Here is a 15,495-nt window from a genome sequence, read left to right as displayed (position 1 = left end):
CTCAGATTTATCCAGCAGAAACGATGCATTAAGGTTAACCCACGTGGAAAGAGATTTTATTCAGAGCAACCAGCAGGCTTCACGTCTCAGTCCACTTTTAACTGAGCCGCACCCAACTGTCATAAAACACAGAGCTGCCTTGTTTGCTACGAGTATTGCAGTCGGTAACTGTCAGTGCTATAATTTATGACGGCTTTTGCAATCGTGTTCACTTGCTTTTTTCTGTTAACTAACTGATACTCGCCATGTAGCGTTGTGTCTTGATTGCTCACCTCACGCTCACCTCTTCACCCCTGTTGGTATTTAATAACCTCCCCTGGATAGGATTACATGGGAGATACAGCACAAAAATAGGCCATTCAGCCCATGCTCCACTCACGATTCCTCCTTCCATCCTTTCCTCTCTCCCTCACTTGCTTGTCCAGACATTGCCCTTTGTTCTATTCAGCTCCCTTCCTGGTCTTCCCACCACCTTCCTTTCCCTGGCTCTGTCCTTGCTTAGAAACTATTAATCTCTCACATCTTCCAGTTCAAAAGTAATGTCACTGGCACCGAAACATCTACAACAGGCTTGCATTTCTATAGTACCTTTCACAACTTCAGAATGTCCAAGGCATTCTCATCAATGAAATACTTTTGAAGTGTAGATCTGTTGTTTATTGACTACAGCTCTGCCTTCAGTACAATAATACCAAGCAAGCTTGTCACCAAACTCCAAGACCTAGGACTCAACACCTCCCTCTGTAACTGGATCTTTGACTTTCTAACAAACAGACCTCAATCAGTGAGGATAGGCAGCAATTCCTCCGGCACGATTATTCTCAACACTGGTGCACCTCAAGGCTGCGTCCTCAGCCCTCTACTCTACTCCCTATACACTCACGACTGTGTGGCCAGATTCTGCTCTAACTCCATCTATAAGTTTGCAGATGATACCACTGTTGTAGGCAGTATCTCAAACAGTGATGAATCGGAGTACAGGAAGGAGATAGAGAGCTTAGTGGAATGGTGTCATGACAACAACCTTTCCCTCAATGTCAACAAAACTAAAGAGCTGGTCATTGACTTCAGGAAAGGGGGTGGTGTACATACACCTGTCTACATCAATGGTGCTGAGGTCGAGAGGGTTGACAGCTTCAAGTTCCTGGGAGTGAACATCACCAACAACCTGTCCTGGACAAACCACGTGGATGCCATGGCCAAGAAAGCTCACCCAGCGCCTCTACTCCTTCAGGAGGCTAAAGAAATTTGGTTTGTCCCCTTTGACTCTCACCAACTTTTACCAATGCTCCATAGAAAGCATCCTATCAGGATGTATCACGGCTTGGTATGGCAACTGCTCTGCCCAAGATCGCAAGAAGCTGCAGAGAGTTGTGGACACAGCCCAGGGCATTACGGACACCAGTCTCCCCTCCTTGGACTCTGTCTTTACCTCTCGTTGTCTTGGTGTAGCAGCCAGCATAATCAAAGACCCCACCCACCCAGGACATTCTCTCTTCTGTACTCTTCCATCGGGTAGAAGATACAGGAGCCCGAGGGCACGTACCACCAGACTTAAGGACAGCTTCTACCCCACAGTGATAACACTATTGAACAGTTCCCTTATACAATGAGATGGACTATGACCTATGACCTCACGATCTACCTTGTTGTGACCTTGCACCTTATTGCACTGCACTTTCTCTGTAGCTGTGACACTTTACTCTGTACTGTTATTGTTCTTACCTGTACTACATCAATGCACTCTGTACTAACTCAATGTAACTGCACTGTGTAATGAATTGACCTGCACGATCGGTTTGTAAGACAAGTTTTTCACTGTACCTCGGTACAAGTGACAATAATAAACCAATACCAATACCAATAAACTAGGATAAGCAACAGCCAATTTGCACAGAGCAAGACCCACAAAAAGCAGCAGAGTAATTATCAGATGATGTATTTTTGTGTTGCTGTTTGGGTGAGGAGAAAGGTTGGCTAGAACACTGGGAAATATTCCTTGTTTTTCTTCACCATAGGATCACAGGATCTTTTACATTCGACAAATGGGGCCTCATTTTGGCAAGTCATTGGACAGCCTGGTACTGGTATCACATTACTCAATGTTTGTATGTGATGCAAGTTCAATAGAAGAGACAATTGAAAAGGGAAATTTGGGACTTGCTGCAAGTATCAGGAAGTCCATCATTTTATTTCTGGACCCTCCATGCATTTGACAGCTGATGTCCAAAAGTGCTGAGGCACCTTCAGTGACATCCAATGTAAATTTGGTTGAAATCTTGCTCATTTTCAAGTTATCAAATCCAACACCAACTTTCACTCATATGATCCCTCTAACGTAGTAAAACATCCCAGGAGCATTGCCAGTAAAATTTGGCACTAAGGCAGATAATGAGGTGGGTGGGAAGGGCACAACATGATGGCCCAGTTAAGCAGAGCTGCCGCCTCACCGATATGATGACCCCGATTTAATCCTGACCGTTGTTTGTACGGAGTTTGCACATTCATTCCGTGACCCCACTGAATTCCTTCTGGGTATTCCAGTGTCCTTCTCAAAGTCATGTCGATTGGTAGGTAATTGGCCACTATAAATTGCCTTGAGCGTTTAGGTGAGTGGTAGAATCTAGTGGTGGTTGGTGGGTACAACAGGTTACAGGGAAAAAATGAGTGGGGAAGTGTGGATTGCTCTGTGAGCCAGTTGGATTCCTTGGACTGAAATGGCCCACCCCTATATTGTAAGGAAATATAGAAATATGGATATTTGGAGGACCCTCAGTGAAGAGGGAGGAGTAGAGAGGCTGAGAGATTTAGTGTGGTAATTACAAAGATTAGGGCCTTAGGAGCCACGTACACTAGAGCTGTGCCAGCAGGTCTAGGAGGAAAGGTATAAGGCTGCAGGAAAAGGGATAAGGAGAGATGAGGGTCTTGAAAAGAAGGATGAGCATTTTAAAATCAAGACTGAGGGAAAAGTCCCAGCCAAATCACCCCCTGTAATGTAAAGAAATAAATTGCTTGAAAACATTGTCCCACTGCCAATAAATATATCGATCTGTTACATAAACCAATCAGATTTTGAACCATGTGCCATTCACGGTCAATATATATCTGGCTTTCACCCCAGAGTAAGGTATCTAAATGCCAGCAATCTGTAGGCACTTTGAGGAATTATTGTAGATGCTGCCTTCAGTTACCTGCTTGTTGGAGGACATGCTTGCTAGCGCACTGATGCTTCCTGTATCTGTGACGACCATAGCTGATGGGAAACGTGCAGTGTGGGAATACTGGGGAGGATCTGGTTTATGTGTGTACACTAGAAGAAAAGCAAAACAAAACAGCAGTGTTGGACAAGCAATTCTTTCATGAATCTTAATCTTCAAACCTCTGACGCCTTCACAATCCAATGGAGAACTCATTGAAGACTCAGACACACTTTTGCAACAAGTGGAATGGCATACTGTATTCCCACATTTACTCAAGCAATGAAATGTTTAATTTGAAGCAACTTAAAAATAAAATATTTTCATATCAATCCAAGAGATATTATTGATTGAGAAAGTTTAGCACAGGCTACTGTTACCAGGGCTGCAGACAAAGGCAAGTTTAGAAATGACATCAATGAGTTGGCAAAGTTAAATTTTGCTATCCATATCTGAGGAGCTAAATTAATAAATGTTCTTTACAAGGGAAATTAACAGCATGGCCTGTGTTACATACTGCATCAGATATAGGTTTTTCTGTTGCAAATCTGGACCACCTCAACAGCATAATATTGGCTCAGAGCAAATCAGCAATTCATTCAACACCATTAACTTCAATGGAAGAGGATAACAAGCTCACTGTGTAGAACTTCATGTGAAGTTTTATTTTTGAAGGTGAAATTAAAGTTGCCAATCGAGGTCCCAGATCCATTTGACAGCATTGAACATCACCAACACCTCCTAAAGAGCAGCCTTCAGATCAAGAATTTACAGAGTGTCTGATAGTTTGAGCTGGATGTCCACAATCACAGGCAGCAAACATTAGATGGTCCTCCCAACAGTGCAAACCACCAACCAACTAATGCTGCCAAGGAGCTGATGAGTGTCGCTGAATAACTTCACAGTCAGAACAGCAAGTTATCACCAGATGAGCCCACTGATTTACTAGGAAATTTGTATTTGTAGTATGAGTTAGTTTTTCATTCTCCCCTCCCATCTCAATATCCCAAAATTCTCCCATCCTACTGGCAAAGGTACAGGGTCAGAATGTCCAAAGATTGTGGAACAACTCCTCCAAAGAGATAAACAATTTCCAAACCCTACATATTACTTATAAGGGGCGACAAATCTAAGGGCTGGTGCCCACTAACAGAGCACTTCAGGTAACTGCTTCCATCACAGTTCACATGCAGGTCAGAAGCTTACAAGGTCCACTGCTGTGATGGCACCAATCGCAATGGGCAATGGGTGACTGTGGATAAACAACTGCTTTGCCAAAATCAATGATCAGTGGAAAATCTCCCCTTTTAGAATGGGCTTTAACCACAGTGTCATACTATTACTATTCAAAACATATTAAGCTCAAGAGGATCAACTAGTCTTGGGGATAGGATGATCAGTGGCTCATCCTTAAACTGGAGGAGCCAATTTTTCTTGTTTGAAGAGTTACATCTGTTGCTTGTGTGGAATCAGATTGTTACGTGCATCAGCAGTGCTTCTCAGTAATTATTCTGATGAGGAAAGTGCACTAGCTGGATGCAAGTAGTAACATTTTTCATTAAGTGCTGGCCCTAACCCTATTGGCCTATTGAGAGTTGTACGGAACCCCATCATTAATATGGGCAAATGGCTCCTGGAATCAATTGTTCTGCTTCAGTCTCAGCTACAATTAAGAGGCAAGTCTTCTCTTTCCTGTGCCTGCCTTTGTGTAGAAATTCTGATCAGAGGTCACTGACCTGAAACATTAAGTTTGTTTCTTTCTCCACAGATAACGTCAGACCTGCAGAGTATTTCCAACAGTTTCTGGTTTTATTAAAGAAGAAATGTTTGGAAAACCTTTAATTTTCAGTGGTTGAGGTTATTGTTTGCCTTATATCATCACAATTTGTGTCATGGCTCACTGTGCATTGACAAAGAAGCAAAATGAGAATTTTCACGAAGGTGGCATCCACCTATGTCTTAGTCCAATAAGGGAAGGAAACTTATGAAAAGCCCAGAAGGTGTGGAGGTATTACCCCTTCCTCAACAGCTTTCTGTGGATTCTCTAGCTTGAAAGGCACTTGTCTGATTTGCTCCTGAGGTGAATTATATGGTAGCACAATGTTTGACCCTGGCTCTTAAATTATTTTTAAAATTCCAACAACTATGTGGCCATTCTGTGATCATTAACTGAACCCCTTGCCACCACCCCCCCCCCCCCTTGCCACCACACCCCCTCTTTCCCCAGTACTGGTCTTTGCACCTGTTAAAGAATTCCATCCTCAAAGGTGAACATTCTCATATAAAATCCAGATGCAATTATACAAATCTATTTCTTTAGGGTAGAGTGGCTGGTGTGATTCATGGCATTACTTACCCTGGTCTATGCTCAACAGAATCTATCACTGCCCTTTGAGAAGGGAGTGATAGATATTCTACCACTGAGAGGTGATGATAGGAAATATTGGGATTTTAGTTGGCTGATAATAAAGGAGTGGTGGCAAAATGTGTTGCAAATAGGGCAGCACGAGGCCTGGTGGGGTATTGTAGGAAGTGGTACTCTCGTGCACCCACTGGCTTTGTCCTTCCAAGGGGTGGAAGTCACGGATATAGGAGCACTGAGTGAAGCGTGTTCCAGCAGGGGTAGAGAGGGAGCTGCAGGATGACTAACAAGTGACAATGAAACTGTGAGAAAGGTCCCATGCCCTCACTCCTTAGATCCACCAAGAGGCCTCTGCAAACATCTACACCATGGCCATTAACATTGCTAAACTGAATGCAAAATATTGAACTAGTGATTTATCATTGGCATTTATGGGGGAACAAATGTAACCTAAAACTATCAATAATAAGAATGAAGATTGGGGAGAGGTATGTGTCTGACACAAGAATTTAAAATAATACGTAAGTTAGCTGTTCAGTATTTTAAGGATATAGTTATTTAACAAAGCCATATTATTGTTATTACTACTTTGGTTTAGATGTCCAGACCTACCAGCTGTCTGAGGGTTAATAGTTACTCATAGGGACATTATCAAGGTTATAAAATTAATTTTATTTTTAATTTTGCATCATTGGACCCAACACCGTCTGTAGTGAAATAAAAGTCCCCTGTGACTCTCAGTCAGGAAGTGGAGGCTTGGGCCCCTGTGACTTAACTTGGTTACTCAGTCTGACTCATTTTTTGGGTGGTGGGTGAGCAATCTGTAAGGTTACCCAGTAAGTCTGAGCTTAGAAGGACCTTTGACCCCTTTGATTTTGTCCTACCAAAGCACCAATCCACCTTGTGGAAAAGTACTGTTCCTCGTACTATTGCATGGTAGGATAATGTCACATTACTGAAGTAATAACCAGGGGCTTGAACTATTAGCTATTGCGACATCCCCTCGCTCCCTGCAACTTAATGAGCTTCTTTTCGCTCGTCCCCAGTTCTGACAAAGAGTCTTCAGCCTGAAACATTAACTCTGTTTCTCTTCCCACAGATACAGCCTGACCTGCTGAGTCTTTTCAGCATGTTATGTTTTTATTTTAGTCTGAAGTATTAATCTGAGACGAGAGTCTGTATCCCACCATGCCAGATAGATAATTTAAATTCAGTTAATTAAACGAGGCAGCAACTTAAAAGTGCTGGGATCGATATTATTGGCCGTGAAACTCAAGGGTGGTTGCAAAAACCTGCCTGGTTCACTAATATCCTCTTGTGAAGGAAGTTCGCTATCCTTACCTGGTCTAACCTACATGTGACTCCAGACGCATCAATGAGGTTGGCTCTTAACTGCTTCCTCAATTCAGGGGCAATTAGGGCCTTGCCAGCAATGTAACCATCCCATTAATTTATGTTATGAAATAACAGCCAGCTTCATGTTTGTTCTCAAACTTGCTCGTTATCACACACACTCTTTGCTCTCACCTACCAAGACCATCACCAGGATACTTCTTCCCTGGCTCTGTCTGAATCTGTGGAAATCCAAACTCACAATAACACTGGAGAGGTGACCCACAACTTACCTGTACCTAAACAGGGAAGTAAAGCACCCAGGCATGCAAGAACAAATACATTTTAAAGATGAATAAAAAGAATCCTTCAGCTTTTTCCACCTTTGGGGTTTCAATAAGCAATTAGGCAGTTATCATGCTACTTTCACTGCAGTGCAGAGTACTAGGCCCATTCTGTTTAGCACCATCCTCCTCCACTCCCTCTCTAAGCCATGACAAGGTCTTACTGTGAGAGTTCTGCAGCTGGGTCACGGTGGCCATGAAGGGTTGCTGTGACATGTGACTCTGAGACTGCTGCATGATGGGCTGCTGGTGTGGACTGTGGAGTTGCTGTGAAAACTGTACAGGTTGTAAAGCTGCCAGACTCCCGGCTGTGACGCTGTTAATAACAGGGACACTCTGCCCTTGTGATGTGCTTATACCTGCAAGTGTAAAGGCAAGAGAACAAGGTCAGTATCCTAGGCAACAGAAAAAAGCCTTTTGGTATAGAAATCTTTCCAATTTAGTTTAAACAATTACAGTAAAAGTCTGATAATCTGGCACACTGGAAACTTCGGTAAACTTTTCTGAACTATTGGATGTTACTCCTATTAATACCCAAACAAACTTTTATTTCACTTTTTTTTACACATTGCCCACAGTATGGTCAACATAGACCCCCAGATTTGGCAACGTATCCCACACTCAGGATTCCCGCTTCACTTTCCCAACTAATGAGTGAGCTCAATACCAAACCATCAGAATTTCCAAACAATCGGACATTCAGTTATCAGTGTTTTACTGGATTGAACACTTAAAGGGAAAGTTTAAAGGACTCTACACAAGGTTTGTCAAAAACACTGGTAAATGCCATCTTTAATTGATAATAAACTGTCTGAGATCTCATTCGAGGCACTCCCAAAGGATCACTGTAGCATCTGCCTCAGAAGTAGGTTCAGACCTCACTTCAGAAACATGGACTTAAAGCCCTAGACTCATCCTTCGCTACAGTGGTGATGGGGTGCCACTATTCAGAAGAAAGGTTAAAGCTTATTGAAGGTGTCAATAAGTCATTATGTGAGGAACGTCCTCCTGAGAGGTGAGTGTCGGGACTCAGTTCTTTTCCAGGTAGCAAGGGCCATGACTTGGAGCGAGAATTGGGACTCTCAGTGCAAGAAGTGGGAGCCACATAAAGAGGTGAGTGTCGGGACCTGGTTCTTTTCCAAGTATTTCCAGACAATATAAGAGGCACAGCTGCGAACTGTTAGGTGAGAATTGAATGGGAAATTAGCCAATTGGCAACAACCAATAAAAAGAAGGTAGCGTCAAGCAGTGCGGCTATTGTTGGAGTGGACCAGAGAGTGGGGAATTGAGGCTTTGGCTCAAGAGACGAAGGTAAGTTTCTTTATTTGCCTACTAGTGCCGAGCTAAGGCACTGACAATGGATCCAGGGTCAGTGGTGTGTCTTCCTGCCAGATGTGGGAGATCTGGGAGATCTCAAGTGTCCCTGAAAGCTACATCTGCAGGAGGTGCATCCAGCTGCAGCTCCTTACAGACCGTGTTAGGGAACTGGAGCTGCAGCTGAATGATCTTTGGCTCATATGGGAGAATGAGGAGGTGATAGATGAAAGCTACAGGGAGGTGGTCACACCTAAGCTGCAGGAGGCAGATAGCTGGGTGACTGTCAGGAGAGGGGAAGGGAATAGGCAGGTAGTGCAGAGTACCCCTGTGGCTGTTCCCCTCAATAACAGGTATACTGCTTTGGATACTGTTGGGGGGGAGGGGGGATGACCTACCAGGGGAAAGCTGCAGCGGTTAGGTTGCTAGCACTGAGTCTGGCTCTGCGGCTCAGAAGGGAAGGGGGGAGAAGAGGAGAGCAATAGTGATAGGGGACTCTATGGTTAGGGGAGCAGACAGGAGATTCTGTGGATGTGAAAGAGACTCCCAGGTGGTAAGTTGCCTCCCAGGTGCCAGGATCAGGGACGTCTCAGATCGGGTCCACAGCATTCTGAAGGGGGAGGGTGAGCAGCCAGAAGTTGTGGTACACATTGGTACCAATGACGTTGGTATGAAAAAGGATGAAGTCCTGAAAAGTGAATATGGGGAACTAAGTAGGAAGCTGAAAAACAGGATCTCAAGGGTAGTAATCTCTGGATTGCTGCCTGTGCCATGTGCCAGTGAGGGTAAGATAGGTTGATTTGGCAGATGAATGGCTGAGAAATTGGTGTGGGGACAGGGCTTTAGATTTGTGGATCACTGGTATCTCTTCTGGGGAAGGTATGACCTGTACTAAAGGGACGGGTTACACCTGAACTGGAGGGGGACCAATATCCTTGCAGGCAAGTTTGCTAGAGCTGTTGGGGAGGGTTTAAACTAGTTTGGCAGGGGGATGGGAATCTGAGTGATGGGTCAGAGGATGGGACAATCTGTGTACAGGTTGATGCAGTGTGTAGAGTCTGTGAGGAAGGACAGGCAGTTGATGGGGCAAAATTGTAGTCAGTTGGATGGGTTGAAGTGTGTCTATTTTAATGCAAGAAGTATCAGAAACAAGGGTGATGAACTTAGAGCATGGGTCAATACATGGAACTACGATGTTGGGCCATTACAGAGACTTAGCTGTCACAAGGGGAAGAATGGTTGCTGGATGTTCTGGGGTTTAGATGTTTCAAAAGGGAAGAGGGATGTAAAAGAGGTGAGGGAGTGGCTTTGCTAATCAGGGATGGTATCACAGCCGCAAAAAGGGAAGATGTCCTGGAGGGATCGTCTAATGAGTCAGTGTGGGTGGAGGTCAGAAACAGGAAGGGAGCAATCACTCCATTGGGAATATTCTATAGAACCCCAATAGACTCTGAGACACTGAGGAACTGATTGGGAGGCAGATTTTGGAAAGGTGCAAAAATAACAGCGTTGTTGTCATGGGTGGTTTCAACTTCCCTAATATTGATTGGCACCTCCTTAGTGCGAAAGGTTTGATTGGGGTGGAATTTGTTAGGTGTGTCCAGGAAGGATTCCTGACACAATATGTAGACTGGTCGACTGGAGGAGAGGCCATTCTGGATCTGGTACTAGGCAATGAACCTGGTCAGGTGTCAGATCTCTTGGTGGGTGAGCATTTCAGAGACGGTGACCACAACTCCCTGACCTTTACCCTTGCCTTGGAGAAGGATAGGAGCAGATGGTATGGGAAAATATTTAATTGGAGGAGGGGCAATGATGATGCTATTAGGCAGGAACTTGGGAGTGTAAATTGCGAGCAGATGTACTCAGAAATGCACAATGGAAATGTGGAGATTGTTTAGAGATCACTTGCAGGGGGTTCTGGATAGGTTTGTCCCACTGAGGCAGGAAAAGAAAGGTAGGGTGAAGGAACTATGGTTGACAAGACATGTGGAATGTCTAGTGAAGAAGAAGAAAGAAGCTTGCTTAAAGTTTAGGAAGCAAGGATCAGAGGGGCTCTAGAGTTACAAGGTAGCCAGGAAGGAGCTTAAGAATGGACTTGGGAGAGCAAGAAGGAGACATGAGAAGGCCTTGGCAAGTAGGATTAAGGAAAACCAAGATGTTCTACTGGTATGTAAAGAACAGGAAGATGACAAGAGTGAAGGTAGGACTGATTAGGGATAGAGGAGGAAACATGTGCCTGGAATTGGAGGAGGTAGGGAAGGTCCTTAATGAATACTTTGCTTCAGTATTCACCTGTGAGAAAGACCTTGATGTTTGTGAGGATAGCGTAAAACAGGCTGATAAACTAGAACATCTTGATGATGTGCTGGAACTTCTGTAAAATATTAGGATAGATAAGTCCCCGGGGCCAGATGGGATATATCCCAGGATACTATAGGAAGCAAGGGAAGAGATTTCCGAGCCCTTGGCGATAATCTTTGCGTCCTCACTGGCCACAAGAGTAGTACCAGATGATTGGAGGGTGGCAAATGTTATTCCTTTGTTTGTAGGGATAACCCTGGCAATTATAGACTGGTGAGTCTTACTTCAGTGGTGGGCAAATTATTGGAAAAAAATATTGGGGACAGGATTTATGAGCATTTGGAAAAGCATAGTCTGATTAGGGATAGTCAGCTTGGCTTTGTGAGGGGCAGGTCATGCCTCACAAACCTGACTGAATTCTTTGAGGATGTGACAAAACACATTGAGGGTAGAGCAGTGGATGTGGTGTGTATGGACTTTAGTAAGGTGTTTGATAAGGTTCCCCCATGATAGACTCATTCAGAATGTCAGGAGGCATGGGATCCAGGGAAACTTGGCTGTGTGGATTTGGAATTGGCTTGCCCACAGAAGACAGATGGCGGTTGTAGATGGAGCGTATTCTGCGTGGAGGCCGGTGACCAGTGGTGTTCCGCAGGGATCTGTTCTGGGACCCCTGCTCTTTGTGATTTTTATAAATGACTTGGATAAGGAAGTGGAAGGGTGAGTTAGTAACTTCACAAATGACATGAAGGTTGTCGGTGTTGTGGATAGTGTAAAAGGTTGTCGAGGGTTACAATGGGACATTGATAGGATGCAAAGCTGGGCTGAGAAGTGGCAGGTGGAGTTCAACCTGAAAAGTGTGAAGTGATTCACTTTGGAAGGTCGAATTTGAATGCAGAATACAGGGTTAATGGCAGGATTCTTAGCAGTGTGGATGAACAGAGGGATGTTGGGGTCCAAGTCCATAGATCTCTCAAAGTTGCTGCACAAGTTATAGGGTTGTTAAGAAGGAGTATGACATGTTGGCCTTTGTACCAGTTAGTGGGAATTTGAGTTCAAGAGCCATGTGGTAATGTTGCAGCTCTATAAAACTCTGGTTGGACCACACTTGGAGTATTTTGTTCAGTTCTGGTTGCCTCATTATATTTTACAAAGGGTGCAGAGGAGACTTACCAGGATGCTAACTGGATTGGAGAGCACATCTTATGAGGATAGGTTGATCGAGCTCGGGCTTTTCTCTTTAGAGCGAAGGAGGATGAGAGGTGGCCTGATTGAGGTGTACAAGATGATAAGAGGCATAGATTGAGTGGACAGCCAGAGACATTATCCCAGGATGGAAATGGCTAACACAAGGGAGCATAATTTTAAGGTGATTGGAGGAAAGTACAAGGGGGATATCAGAGGTAAGTTTTGTTTTACACAGAGAACGGTGGTTGCATGGGACGCACTGCCGGCAGAGGTTGTGGGGGCAGATACATTAGGGACATTTAGGAGACTCTTAGATAGGCACATGGATGATAGAAAAATGGAGGGGTATGAGGGAGGGAATAGTTAGATTGATCTTAGAGTAGGTTAAAAGATTGGCACAACACTGTGGGCTGAAGGGCCTGTACTGTGCTGTAATATTCTATGATATCTATCCTGATATTAATTTTACTATTCAGAAACGGTGTTCCTTAATTCTGCGGCTCATTCTGCCATTCAGAAGTGAGGAAGGAAAAACACTGTGCTCTCTTTGAGCCTGGCTTGTCTCTTGGGGGCTATTGCTCAACTTCTAATGCCCTTACCGGAAGTTCCAGCAGGAACAGACAGGGACATGACTTTTTACTGCTTTACAGGTCTCCGGTTGCTCAGTGCTATCCAAGGGTGCAGCCATTTTGCAGACTGAGCCATCAGGTGCACTGCAAATCCCTCATGAATAAACATAAGCACACGTTGACCCAGAACATCATGGAACTACATGCAAAGTGTAAAGAGAAGGCAACCGTTAATTCAGCTGGAGGGTGGGAAGAAGCCCTACTTTGTGCTATCGCCATGACTCCAGAGAGCGGGTTGATGATGAGGTTCTGCGTTTGTTGGTGATTGTGATGCGGCGGCTGTGACAGGCTGTGGATATTTGTCAGCGTGCTGACCGGAGGCAGGGGTCCACCAGCGGCAGTAATCTATGGGAGAGAGGCAAACAAAACGGGTCAGACGGCATGCAAAAGGACCTGCCCGCCACCAAAGGTTACCGGTGCGGTTTGCTGTGCATCACCAAAAGGGGCCAGTGCATTTGCAAACAGTAACAAAATGAAGACTTGTGTTACAAGCTCTGCATTTTACCCTTCCTCCCTGACCACAACCTGTGACTCCAGGCTCACCACTATGGTCAACTTAGCCTCCTCCTTATTGGAGAATAAATGGTGGCATTGCCAATGACACCCACATCCTGGGAACAAATAAATTAAAACAAAAGCTATTCTCACTGGAAATCTCAGATTCAATGGATTACAATGCCATTGTTAAAGGAGCGGTATTGTGAAGAAGTTCATGAGCATCGTGGATATGACATGGCACCTCGCCAACCCTGTGCCAATGAAGTCGTGTCCTGCATTTACTCAGAGCACTGACTTGCCCACACAAAACAAACGGAAAAGAAGGTTCAATTTATTCAAAGCATTCCAAGTTATAACTATAAAGTCATACAGCATGGAATCAAACTCTTTGGCCCGCTGAGTCTGTGCTGACCGCCAACCACCCATTTATACTAAACCTACACAAATCCCATTTTATTCCCCCCATATTCCCATAACTACCTCAGATTCTACCAGTAACCTACACACGAGGGGCAATTTGCAATAGACAATTAAGTTACCTACCCACACATCTTTGGAATGTGGGATGAAATCAGAGCACCCAGGGGAAACCCATGTGGTCATAAGAAGAACATGCAAACTCTATGCACACAGCACCCTAGATCAGGATTGAACCTGGGACTCTGGCATTCTGAGGCAGTGGCTCTAATAACTGCGCCACTGTACCACCTAAGCTGCACCATAAAGCCATTGCTACCAATTAACAATTTTGAATTGTGGTCACTGTTTTTGGAAATGTGGCAATGCCCAGAGAGATGCTGCACACATGTTTTGCAAACAACGGAAAATGCTGAAAATAATCAGCAGGTCAGGCAGCATCTGTGGAGAGAGAAGCAGAGTGGTTCAGTTTGATAACCTTTTGCTAGAACTGGGAAAAATTAGAAACTGAACATGCTTTAAGGTGCAGAGAAGGGAGTGGAGTGGAGAGAACAAAGGGAATATCTGAGAAACCAAGGACTGCAGATGCTGGAATCTAGAGGAAAAACACGATGATGTTGGAGGAACTCAGCAGGCCAGGCAGCATCCATGGAGAAAAGCAGACTGTCAACGTTTTGGGTCCGTCCTGAAGAATGGTCCTGACCTGAAACATTGACCGCCTGCTTTTCTCCACAGATGCTGCCTGGCCTGCTGAGTTCCTCTAGCATCATTCTGTTTTTCATCCAGATTCCAGCATCTGTAGTCCTTTGTTTCTCTTTCAAAGGGAATATCTGTATTAGGCTGGAGACCAACCAAGAGAGGCAGAACCACATAAGAGGTGATGCTGCCAGTTGAGATAGGAAGTGGAACAGAGAATTAAAGCAACAAAAGATCAGGGTCACATGCTAAAAGATGAACTCTCGATCTCCCAACCTACCTCATCGTGGCCCTTGCACTTTACTTGTCTACCTGTACTGAACTTTCTCTGTAACTGTAACACGAAATTCTGTATTTTTTTTTGTAATAACCTTGATGCAATTATGTATGGCATGCTATGTCTGGATGGCAGGCAAAACAAAAGCTTTTCAATGTACCTTGGTACATGTGACAATAACAAAGCAATACCACCCTTGTGGTCTGAAAGGGGGTGTTCTGAAATGCAGTCGCTCAATCTGTATTTGGTTTCTCCTACGGGAGACCATGTTATGTGCACCAAATGGAGTGCACTTAATTTGAAACTGTGGTGCATAGAACTTCTACTTGCAGATGATGGTGATCTGGAATTCTCTACCTCAAAGGGGTGTGGAGGCTACATCATTGGAAGTATCTGAAGAGGAAGTAGATACATTTTTGAAAGATTTGGCAACTGAGGGCTTCATAAGATGTGTTGAGGCCTGGGCAGATCAGCCATGATCATGTAGTTTGATGGGCAGTCCTGAGGAGCCAAGTGGCCTACTCATGCTCCTGTTTTGTTGTGAATTCTTAGGAATTCATCTTCCTTGTGCTCCTGACAATGGTGATTTACTCTGGATATGTTTTATGTAGCTGCCAGTATCCTTTGTGGCCAATGTATAAATACTGAGCATCCCAGGCGCTCGTACATATACTGCACCCACTTTACTCTGGATCACTCCAAGAAGGAAGGCATGCTTCCTATGAAAACTTCTGCATACCCATATAAATGCTTGTCTGCGATTCGGGTGAGCCTGGATGGAAAACGCTCAGAAAACCCTGGATTTTTGGTTGGATGGAACATCCCCATAATCACACCCGGGAGAAAAGTCAATTTTGATCTCCCTACGTATTTCCCAAATCCTCCTTTACAAAATATCTTTGAAGTCAGATGCAATAATATAACTTGACGGTGTCCC

At 44.4% G+C, this 15,495-nt stretch overlaps 1 protein-coding gene across 7 annotated transcripts in view; it reads right to left on the bottom strand.

Annotated features, from left to right (window-relative positions):
• The window catches only part of hnf1ba (HNF1 homeobox Ba), a 119,375-nt gene that overhangs the window by 17,637 nt on the left and 86,243 nt on the right, over positions 1-15,495 (bottom strand). For all 7 annotated transcript variants that reach the window (XM_052035437.1, XM_052035433.1, XM_052035432.1 and 4 more), the window contains 3 exons: positions 12,874-13,015; positions 7,400-7,594; positions 3,192-3,310 (listed from right to left, as the gene is read on the bottom strand). In XM_052035437.1, the coding sequence (XP_051891397.1) occupies positions 3,192-3,310; positions 7,400-7,594; positions 12,874-13,015 (456 nt within the window). The remainder of the gene's footprint in view (positions 1-3,191; positions 3,311-7,399; positions 7,595-12,873; positions 13,016-15,495) is intronic.

This window comes from Pristis pectinata, chromosome 21 (assembly GCF_009764475.1).
Source record: "Pristis pectinata isolate sPriPec2 chromosome 21, sPriPec2.1.pri, whole genome shotgun sequence".
Lineage (NCBI taxonomy): Eukaryota > Metazoa > Chordata > Chondrichthyes > Rhinopristiformes > Pristidae > Pristis > Pristis pectinata.
The sequence above is the reverse complement of the archived record's forward strand: the minus strand, read 5'-3'. Positions and strand labels throughout refer to the sequence as shown.